Genomic DNA, 12,195 nt, shown 5'->3' with positions numbered 1-12,195 from the left:
ATTTGGGGCCATTTGTTATAGATTTGGGACCATTCATTGTGGATTTGGGGTCGTTTCTAGTGGATTTGGGGCCATCTTTGAGATATTTGGGGCCATTTGCTGTTGATTTGGGGCCATTTGAAGTGGATTTGGGACCATTTATTGTAGGTTTGGGACTATTTGCTGTGGATTTGGGACCATTCATTGTGGATTTGGGGCCATTCATTGTGGATTTGGGGCCATTTGTTGCCTATACATTAACCCCCCCCTCCCCCATCATCTGGGTCCGCCTCCTCCTACAACCCCCTCCAATAAGACCCCACTCCCCCCTTCATCCCCCTCCATTCTATTCATCCCTTTCCCCCTTCAACCCCCACCCCATAACCCTTTATCTTCTCCCCATAGCCGGCACCACCTACATCTTTGGCAAGGGGGGGGCCCTCATTACCTACACTTGGCCCCCCCAATGACCGGCCCAGCACCCGAGCTGACCGCCTGGCATTGGGATTCAGCACCCAACAGCGCGACGCCATCCTGGTGCGCGGTGGAGAGCGCGTCGGGGCTGGGGGACTTCCTACAGCTGCACATCGTAAGGGGGGCAATGGGGCTTGGGGGGTAGGGGGGGGGAGGATATGGGGTGGTTGGGGATGGGGGAGGATGTGGGGGGCAATAGGGGTAGCAGGGAGAATGGGGTTGGAGATCGGGGATGGATGTTGGGGTTGTTGGGGATCTTGGGATCATTTTGGGGACTTTGGGATCGTAAGGGGGCAGCGGGGCATGGGGGGTTGTGAGGGAGAAGATATGGGGTGGTGGGGGATGGGGGAGGATGTGGGGGGCGATGGGGGTAGCGAGGAGGTTGGAGGTGATGGGGAGAATGGGGTCGAAGATTGGGGATGTTGGGGATGTTGGGGTCATTTTGGCGACTTTGGGATCGTAAGGGGGCAGTGGGGCTTGTGGGGTGGGGGGGAGGATATGGGGTGGTTGGGGATGGTGGGGTCATTGGTTGGGGACATTGGGGTCGTTGGGGACTTTGGGGTTGTTGGTTGGGGACATTGGGGTTGTTGGGGATGTTGGGGTCATTTTGGGGACTTTGGGATCGTAAGGGGGCAATGGGGCTTGGGGGTGTGGGGGAAGATATGGGGTGGTTGGAGATGGTGGGGGATGTGGGGGACAATGGGGGTAGTGGGGAGAATGGGGTCGGAGATTGGGGATGGATGTTGGGGTTGTTGGGGATGTTGGGGTCATTTTGGGGACTTTGGGATCGTAAGGGGGCAGCGGGGCATGGGGGGTGGTGAGGGAGAAGATATGGGGTGGTTGGGGATGGGGGAGGATGTGGGGGGCGATGGGGGTAGCGGGGAGGTTGGAGGTGATGGGGAGAATGGGGTTGAAGATTGGGGATGGATGTTGGGGTCATTTTGTGGACTTTGGGATCGTAAGGGGCAATGGAGCTTGGGGGGGTTTGGGGGGGAAGATATGGGGTGGTTGGGGATGGTGGGGGATGTGGGGGGCAATGGGGGTAGCGGGGAGAATGGGGTTGAAGATTGGGGATGGATGTGGGGGTTGTTGGGGATCTTGGGATCATTTTGGGGACTTTGGGATTGTAAGGGGGCAGCGGGGCATGGGGGGTGGTGAGGGAGAAGATATGGGGTGGTTGGGGATGGGGGAGGATGTGGGGGGCGATGGGGGTAGCGGGGAGGTTGGAGGTGATGGGGAGAATGAGGTCGAAGATTGGGGATGGATGTTGGGGTCATTTTGTGGACTTTGGGATCGTAAGGGGGGCAATGGGGCTTGGGGGGGTGGGGGGGAAGATATGGGGTGGTTGGGGATGGTGGGGTCGTTGGTTGGGGACATTGGGGTCATTGGGGACTTTAGGGTCGTTGGTTGGGGACATTGGGGTTGTTGGGGATGTTGGGGTCATTTTGTGGACTTTGGGATCGTAAGGGGGCAATGGGGCTTGGGGAGGGTGTGGGGGGGAAGATATGGGGTGGTTGGGGATGGGGGAGGATGTGGGGGGCAATGGGGGTAGCGGGGAGAATGGGGTCGGAGATTGGGGATGGGTGTTGGGGTTGTTGGGGTCATTGGGACTTTGGGTCGTTGGTTGGGGACTTTGGGGTTGTTGGTTGGGGATGTTGGAGTCTTTGGGATGTTGGGGTTGTTGGGGACTTTGGGGTCATTGGTTGGGGACATTGGGGTCATTAGGGACTTTGGGGTCGTTGGTTGGGGACGTTGGGGTTGTTGGGGATGTTGGGGTCATTTTGGGGACTTTGGGATCGTAAGGGGGCAGCGGGGCATGGGGGGTGGTGAGGGAGAAGATATGGGGTGGTTGGGGATGGGGGAGGATGTGGGGGGCAATGGGGGTAGCGGGGAGGTTGGAGGTGATGGGGAGAATGGGGTCGGAGATTGGGGATGGATGTTGGGGTCATTTTGTGGACTTTGGGATCGTAAGGGGGCAATGGGGCTTGTGGGGTTGGGGGGAGGATATGGGGTGGTTGGGGATGGTGGGGTCTTTGGTTGGGGACATTGGGGTCATTGGGGACTTTGGGGTCGTTGGTTGGGGATGTTGGGTTTGTTGGTTGGGGTTATTGGGGTCGTTGGTTGGGGACGTTGGGGTCTTTGGGGATGTTGGGGTCATTTTGTGGACTTTGGGATCGTAAGGGGGCAATGGGGCTTTGGGGGGGGTGCTGGAGGGTGGGGGGAAGATATGGGGTCGTTGGAGATGGTGGGGGATGTGGGAGGCAATGGGGGTAGCGGGGAGAATAGGGTCGGAGATTGGGGATGGGTGTTGGGGTTGTTGGGGATGTTGGGGTCGTTGGAGACTTTGGGGTTGTTGGTTGGGGTTATTGGGGCCGTTGGTTGGGGGTGTTGGGGTTGTTGGTTGGGGATGTTGGGTTCATTGAGGACTTTGGGGTCATTGGTTGGGGATGTTGGGGTCTTTGGGGACATTGGAGTCATTGGGGACTTTGGGGTTGTTGGTTGGGGACATTGGGGTCGTTGGTGGGGGATGTTGGTGTTGTTGGGGATGTTGGGGTCATTGGTGTCATTGGGGTCTTTGTTTGGGGACGTTGGGGTCTTTGCGGTCGTTGTTTGGGGACATTAGAGGTGATGGGGCCATTGGGGCCATTGGGGTCACTGGTTGGGTCTATGGGGTTGGGCCCATTGGGATAGCCCTGTGATGTGAGGTTGGGCCCATGGGCGGCTCTGTTGGGCCCATTGGGTCCAATGGGTCGGTTCTGGTGCCGTGGGGTTTGGTTCCGATGCCATGGGGTTTGGTTCTGGTGCCATGTGGTTCGGTTCTGGTGCCATGGGGTTCGGTTCCAATGCCATGGGGTTCGGTTCTGGTGCCATGGGGTTTGGTTCCGGTGCCATGGGGTTCGGTTCTGGTGCCATGGGGTTTGGTTCCAGTGCCATGGGGTTCGGTTCCGATGCCATGGGGTTCGGTTCCGGTGCCATGGGGTTCGGTTCTGATGCCATGGGGTTTGGTTCTGGTGCCATGGGGTTTGGTTCCGATGCCATGGGGTTTGGTTCCGGTGCCATGGGGTTCAGTTCCAATGCCATGGGGTTCGGTTCCAGTGCCATGGGGTTCAGTTCCGATGCCATGGGGTTCGGTTCTGGTGCCATGGGGTTCGGTTCTGTTGGGGTGGGTTCGGTTCCGGTGCCATGGGGTTCGGTTCCGATGCCATGGGGTTCGGTTCCGGTGCCATGGGGTTCAGTTCCGGTTCTGGTCCAAATGGGGGTAGTTCTGGTTCCGGTTCTGGTCCCATTGGGGTAGTTCTGGTTCCGGTTCTGGTCCCATTGGGGTAGTTCTGGTTCCGGTTCTGGTCCAAATGGGGTAGTTCTGGTTCCGGTTCCGGTTCCAGTAGTTGTACTTCCGTTTCCGGTATGGGGGGTGGGGGGGGGGGGGTGGGGATGGGGTGAATGTACTTCCGTTCCGGTTTGGGGGTTGTACTTCCGTTTCCTGTTTGTGGTGGGGGGGTGTGGGGGGGGTGTTGGTGTGACTTCCATTTCCGGTGTGGGGATGGGGGGGGGGGGGGGGGGGGATGTACTTCCGTTTCCGGTCTGGGGGTGGGGCTGTAACTTCCGTTTCCGTTGGGGGGGGGGGGGTGTAACTTCCGTTTCCGGTATGGGGGTGGTTCCATTTCCGTTATGGGGGGGTGTTTAATTTCTGTTTCCGTTATGGGGGGGGGGGGGGGGTTAACTTCCATTTCCGGTAGGGGGGGGAGGGGGGGGGCTGTAACTTCCGTTTCCGGTCTGGGGGGGGAAGTGTTTAACTTTCATTTCCGGTATAGGAGGGGGGGCTGTAACCTCCGTTTCCGGTCTGGGGGGGGTGTACTTCCGTTTCCTGTTTGGGAGTGGTGGTGGTGGGGGGGTGGATGTACTTCCGTTTCCGGTCTGGGGTGGTACCATTTCCGGTCTGGGGGTGGGGGGGTTAGTTTTACTTTCATTTTCGTTCTGGATGTTGTTTACCAACTCCCGGTTCCCGGTGCAGGCCCACGGCGCTCTGGGCGTGTTGTTCAACTTCCGTTTCCATTATGGGGGTGGTTCCGTTTCCGTTATGGGGCTGTTTAACTTCCGTTTCTGGTCTGGGGGGTAGTTTAACTTTCATTTTCGTTATGGGGGTGGGGCTGTAACTTCCGTTTCCGGTATGGGGGTGGTTCCATTTCCGTTATGGGGGGGGGGTGTTAACTTCCATGTCCGGTCTGGGGGGTGGTTTCACTTTCATTTCCGGTATGGGGGGGGTGGGGGTGGGGCTGTAACTTCCGTTTCCGGTATGGGGCTGTTTAACTTTCATTTTCGTTATGGGGGGGGGGGACCCTGTAACTTTCATTTCCGGTCTGGGGGGGGGCTGTAACTTCCGTTTCCATTATGGGGGGGGGGGGTTAACTTCCATTTCCGGTATGGAGGGGGAGGTGTTTAACTTTCATTTCCGGTATGGGGGGGGGTGGGGCTGTAACTTCCATTTCCGTTATGGGGGGGATGTTTAACTTCCGTATTAGTTATGGGGGGGGGGGGGGGGGTTAACTTCCATTTCCGGTATGGAGGGGGAGGTGTTTAACTTTAATTTCCGGTATGGGGGGGGTGGGGCTGTAACTTCCATTTCCGTTATGGGGGGGGGGGTTAACTTCCATTTCCAGTCTGGGGGGGGGGGACGGACTGGGGGGGGGGAGGGGGAACGGGACTGTAACTTCCGTTTCCGGTATGGGGTGGTTCCGTTTCCGGTCTGGGGGGGTCTGTTTTACTTTCATTTTCGTTCTGGTTGGTGTGATGTTGTTTACCAACTCCCGGTTCCCGGTGCAGGCCCACGGCGCTCTGGGCGTGTTGTTTAACGTTGGCACCGAGGACATCGCGCTGGAGGAACGAGGAGCCGCCGTCAGCGACGGACGCTTCCACGTCGTCAGGTTCACGCGCAGCGGAGGAAACGCCACCCTGCAGGTGGACGGCGGGCCCGTGCACGAGAGATACCCCGCAGGTACACACACATAGGGGACATATAGGGAACATATAGGGAACATATAGGGTGTAATTGAACTTATAGGGCACCCATAGGGCTGTCTGCAGGTGGACGGCGGGCCCGTGCACGAGAGATACCCCGCAGGTACACACAGAGCATATAGGGCAACTATAGGGAACATATAGGGAACATATAGGGTGTAATTGAACCTATAGGGCACCCATAGGGCACCTGTAGGGCAGCTGTAGGGCACAAATAGGGAACACATAGGGCACCCATAGGGCACCCATAGAGTGTAATTGAACCTATAGGGCACCCATAGCATGTAATTGAACCCATAGGGCACCCATAGGGCTGCCTGCAGGTGGACGGCGGGCCCGTGCACGAGAGATACCCCGCAGGTACACGCACATAGGAGACATATAGGGAACATATAGGGCACCCATAGGGCACCCATAGGGCTATAGGGTACCTATAGGGTGATAGGGCACCCATAGGGCTGTCTGCAGGTGGACGGCGGGCCCGTGCACGAGAGATACCCCGCAGGTACACACACATAGGGAACATATAGGGAACGTATAGGGTGTAATTGAACCTATAGGGCACCCATAGGGCACCTGTAGGGTGTTAGGGGACCCATAGGACACACATAGTGCACCCATAGGGCACCATGGGGAACCTATAGTGCACACATAGGGTGATAAGAGTACCTATAGGGCACCTGTAGGCACCTATAGGGCATCCATGGGGCACTTATAGGGAACTCATAGGGCACCCATAGGCCTGTAGGGTACCAATAGGGCACCCATAGGGCACACATAGGGTGTTAGGACACCCATAGGGCACACATAGGGCACCCATAGGGCTGTAGGGTACCCATAGGGCACACATAGGGATATAGGTACATATAGGGCACCTATAGGGTGATAGGGCACCCATAGGGCTGTAGGGTACCTATAGGGCACACATAGGGCACCCATAGGGCTGTAGGGTACCTATAGGGCACCCATAGGGTGATAGGGCACCCATAGGGTGTAATTGAACCTATAGGGCACCTATAGGGTTATAGGGCACCCATAGGGTGTAATGGAACCTATAGGGCACCCATAGGGCTGTCTGCAGGTGGACGGCGGGCCCGTGCACGAGAGATACCCCGCAGGTACACACAACATATAGGGCAACTATAGGGAACATATAGGGCATTGAGCCTATAGGGAACATATAGGGCACCCATAGGGAACATATAGGGCTATAGGGCACCCATAGGCCTGTAGGGTACCTATAGGGCACCCATAGGGCTGTCTGCAGGTGGACGGCGGGCCCGTGCACGAGAGATACCCCGCAGGTACACACACATAGGGGACATATAGGGCATTGAGCCTATAGGGAACATATAGGGCACCCATAGGGTGTAATGGAACCTATAGGGCACCCATAGGGCTGCCTGCAGGTGGACGGCGGGCCCGTGCACGAGAGATACCCCGCAGGTACACACACATTATAGGGCAACTATAGGGAACATATAGGGCTATAGGGCACCTATAGGGTGATAGGGCACCCATAGGGCTGTCTGCAGGTGGACGGCGGGCCCGTGCACGAGAGATACCCCGCAGGTACACACAACATATAGGGCAACTATAGGGAACATATAGGGCACACATAGGGCAACCATAAGGCTGTAGGGAACCTATAGGGATCATATAGGGCTATAGGGTACATATAGGGCACCCATAGGGCTGTAGGGTACCTATAGGGCACCTATAGGGTGATAGGGCACCCATAGGGAACATATAGGGCTGTAGGGTATCTATAGGGCACCCATAGGGCACACATAGGGTACCCCTAGGGAACATATAGGGCACCCATAGGGTGTAATTGAACCTATAGGGCACCCATAGGGCTGTAGGGTACCTATAGAGCACCCATAGGGTGATAGGGCACCCATAGGGTGTAATTGAACCTATAGGGCACCCATAGGGCACCCATAGGGATATAGGTACATATAGGGCACCTATAGGGTGATAGGGCACCCGTAGGGCTGTCTGCAGGTGGACGGCGGCCCGTGCACGAGAGATACCCTGCAGGTACACGCACATCGAGCCTATAGGGAACATATAGGGCTATAGGGTACCTATAGGGCACCCATAGTGCCCATATAGCACCCAGAGCACACCCTATAGCGCTCCTATAGCACCCAGAGTGCACCCTATAGCACCCATATAGCACCCAGAGCACACCCTATAGTGCCCATATAGCACCCAGAGCAGACCCTATAGCGCCCATAGCAGACCCTATAGCACCCATATAGCATCTATAACAGACCCTATAGCGCCCATATAGCACCCAGACCACACCTTATAGCGCCCATATAGCACCCATAGCAGACCCTATAGCGCCCATAGCAGACCCTATAGCACCCATATAGCATCTATAACAGACCCTATAGCGCCCATATAGCACCCAGACCACACCTTATAGCGCCCATATAGCACCCATAGCAGACCCTATAGCGCCCATAGCAGACCCTATAGCACCCATATAACACCCATAGCAGACCCTATAGTGCCCATAGCACATCCTATAGCACCCATATAACACCCAGACCACACCTTATAGCGCCCATATAGCCCCTATAGCAGACCCTATAGCGCCCATAGGAGACCCTATAGCACCCATACAACACCCAGAGCAGACCCTATAGCACCCATATAGCCCCCATAGCAGACCCTATAGCGCCCATAGCAGACCCTATAGCACCCATATAACACCCAGACCACACCCTATAGCACCCATATAGCCCCCATAGCAGACCCTATAGCACCCATATAACACCCAGACCACACCCTATAGCACCCATATAGCACCTAGAGCAGACCCTATAGCACCCATATGGCACACCCATATAGCCACCCCCCCACAGCACCCTATATCTCCCCTATAGCAACCACAGCCCTATGGACACCCCCTCAGCAGCCCCTATAGCCCCCCACAGCCCCACACGGTGCCCCATATCCCCCCACCCTATAGATCCCCTATAGATTCCTATAGACCTGCGAGCCCCCTCCCATCCTATTAAAGTCTAATGAGGCCCCCCACGCTAACGAGCCCCCCACCCCCCATGCTAACGAGGCACCCCCATGCTAATGAGCCCCCCATATGCAAATGAGCCACCCGTATGCTAATGAGCCCCCCATGCTAATGAGCCCCCATATGCTAATGAGCCCCCCCTATGCTAATGAGCCCCCCCTATGCTAATGAGACCCCCATAACGCCCCATTAAAGGCCGCATAAACGACCCCAAATCCAACCCCATATCCCCTATATCCCCTATATCCCCTATATCCCCTATATCCCCTATATCCCCCCCATGGCTGGTGGGGTGGTGACAGCAGTGGGGTGACGTGGTGACACTAATAGTGTCACGGTGGTGTAATAGTGACACTAATAGTGTCACGGTGGTGTAATAGTGACACTAATAGTGTCATGGTGGTGTAATAGTGACACTAATAGTGTCACGGTGGTGTAATAGTGACACTAATAGTGTCATGGTGGTGTAATAGTGACACTAATAGTGTCACGGTGGTGTAATGGTGACACCAATGGTGACTCTCCATGTGTCTCCTCACACCCATTGACACCAACACTGTCACCACAGTGGTGTACTCACACCTCACACCCATTGACACCAACACTATCACTATGATGGTGTCACACTGACACACCAAGTGCCACCTCACACCCATTGACACCAACACTATCACTACAGTGGTGTCACACCGACGCTCATTGACACCAACACTGTCACTATAGTGGTGTACTCACACCTCACACCCATTGACACCAATACTCACCATGATGGTGTCACACTGATACTTCCCCCATTTACACCAACACTGTCACCACAGTTGTGTACTCACCACTACGGTGTTACACTGACGCTCTATGTGCCACCTCACACCCATTGACACCAACACTCACCACAATGGTGTCACACTTACACACCAGGTGCCACCTCACTCCCATTGACACCAACACTCACTATGATCGTGTCACACTGACGCTCTATGTGCCACCTCACACCCACTGACACCAACACTGACCACAACGGTGTCACACTGACACTTCACACCCATTGACACCATCACTGTCACCACAGTTGTGTACTCACTATGATCGTGTCACACTGACACACCAAGTGCCAGCTCACACCCATTTACACCAACACTGACCACAATGGTGTCACACTTACATACCAGGTGCCACCTCACACCCATTGACACCAACACTCACCATGATGGTGTCACACTGACACCCACTGACACCAACACTGTCACCATAGTGGTGTACTCACACCTCACACCCATTGAACCAACACTCACTATGATGGTGTCACACTGACATTCTAAGTGCCACCTCACACCCATTGACACCAACACTATCACTACTGTGGTGTACTCACACCTCACACCCATTGACACCAACACTTACCACGATGGTGTCACACTGATGCCAATTGACACCAACACTGTCACCACAGTTGTGTACTCACCATGATGGTGTCACACTGACATTCCAAGTGCCACCTCACACCCATTGACACCAACACTCACCATGATGGTGTCACACTGACACCCATTGACACCAACACTGTCAGTGTCATCGTGTACTCACCATGATGGTGTCACACTGACACACCAAGTGCCACCTCACACCCATTGACACCAACACTGACCACAATGGTGTCACACTGACACCCATTGACACCAACACTATCACTACTGTGGTGTACTCACACCTCACTCCCATTGACACCAACACTCACTATGATGGTGTCACACTGACACTCCAAGTGCCACCTCACACCCATTGACACCAACACTATCACTACTGTGGTGTACTCACACCTCACACCCATTGACACCAACACTATCACCAATGATGGTGTCACACTGACACTCCAAGTGCCACCTCACACCCATTGACACCAACACTCACCATGATGGTGTCACACTGACACCCATTGACACCAACACTGTCACCATAGTGGTGTACTCACACCTCACTCCCATTGACACCAACACTCACTATGATGGTGTCACACTGACACCCATAGACACCAACACTGTCACCGTAGTGGTGTACTCACACTTCACACCCATTGACACCAACACTGACCATGATGGTGTCACACTGACACCCATTGACACCAACACTGTCACCACAGTGGTGTACTCACACCTCACACCCATTGACACCAACACTCACCATGATGGTGTCACACTGACACACCAAGTGCCACCTCACACCCATTGACACCAACACTGTTACCACAGTTGTGTCACACTGACACCCATTGACACCAACACTGTCACCACAGTGGTGTACTCACTGTGATGGTGTCACACTGACACACCAAGTGCCACCTCACACCCATTGTCACCAACACTGACCACAATAGTGTCATACTTACACACCAGGTGCCACCTCACACCCATTGACACCAACACTATCACCACAGTTGTGTACTCACACCTCACACCCATTGACACCAACACTCACCATGATGGTGTCACACTGACACTCTATGTGCCACCTCACACCCATTTACACCAACACTGACCACAATGGTGTCACACTGACACCCATTGACACCAACACTATCACTACAGTGGTGTACTCACACCTCACACCCATTGACACCAACACTCACTATGATGGTGTCACACTGACACTCTATGTGCCAGCTCACACCCACTGACACCAACACTATCACCACAGTTGTGTACTCACTATGATTGTGTCACATCACTTTGACACCAACACTCACCACAATGGTGTCACACTGACACTCCACCCATTGACACCAACACTGTCACTACTGTGGTGTACTCACACCTCACTCCCATTGACACCAATACTCACTATGATGGTGTCACACTGACGCTCTATGTGCCACCTCACACCCATTTACACCATCACTGTCACCGTAGTGGTGTATTCACACCTCACACCCATTGACACCAACACTCACTATGATGGTGTCACACTGACACTCCAAGTGCCACCTCACACCCATTGACACCAACACTATCACTACAGTGGTGTACTCACACCTCACACCCATTGACACCAACACTATCACCACCGTTGTGTACTCACCACAATGGTGTCACACTGACACTCTATGTGCCACCTCACACTTATTTACACCAACACTATCACTACAGTGGTGTCACACTGACACCCATTGACACCAACACTGTCACCGTAGTGGTGTACTCACACCTCACACCCATTGACACCAACACTATCACCAATGATGGTGTCACACTGACACTCCAAGTGCCACCTCACACCCATTGACACCAACACTATCACTACAGTGGTGTCACACTGACGCCCATTGACACCAACACTGTCACCACAGTGGTGTACTCACACCTCACACCCATTGACACCAACACTCACCATGATGGTGTCACACTGACACTCTATGTGCCACCTCACACCCATTGACACCAACACTATCACTACAGTGGTGTCACACTGACGCCCATTGACACCAACACTGTCACCACAGTGGTGTACTCACACCTTACACCCATTGACACCAACACTCACCATGATGGTGTCACACTGACACCCATTGACACCAACACTATCACCATAGTGGTGTACTCACACCTCACACCCATTGACACCAACACTGACCAGGATGGTGTCACACTGATGCCCATTGACACCTACACTGTCACCACAGTTGTGTA

General features: G+C 54.6%; 1 protein-coding gene across 1 annotated transcript in view; it reads left to right on the top strand.

The window, feature by feature from the left end:
- The first annotated feature begins 425 nt into the window (after positions 1-425).
- The window catches only part of LOC146751171 (neurexin-2-beta-like), a 28,291-nt gene continuing 16,521 nt past the window's right edge, over positions 426-12,195 (top strand). Inside the window, exons 1-2 of the mRNA XM_085535360.1 lie at positions 426-568; positions 5,275-5,446. Of these exons, the coding sequence (XP_085391486.1) occupies positions 446-568; positions 5,275-5,446 (295 nt within the window). The 5' untranslated portion in view covers positions 426-445. The remainder of the gene's footprint in view (positions 569-5,274; positions 5,447-12,195) is intronic.

This window comes from Coturnix japonica, unplaced genomic scaffold (assembly GCF_054131305.1).
Source record: "Coturnix japonica strain WE unplaced genomic scaffold, WE-NBRP24 Scf120, whole genome shotgun sequence".
Classification (NCBI taxonomy): Eukaryota; Metazoa; Chordata; class Aves; order Galliformes; family Phasianidae; genus Coturnix; species Coturnix japonica.
Note: the sequence above shows the minus strand (reverse complement) of the source record. Positions and strands in the feature narration are given on the sequence as shown.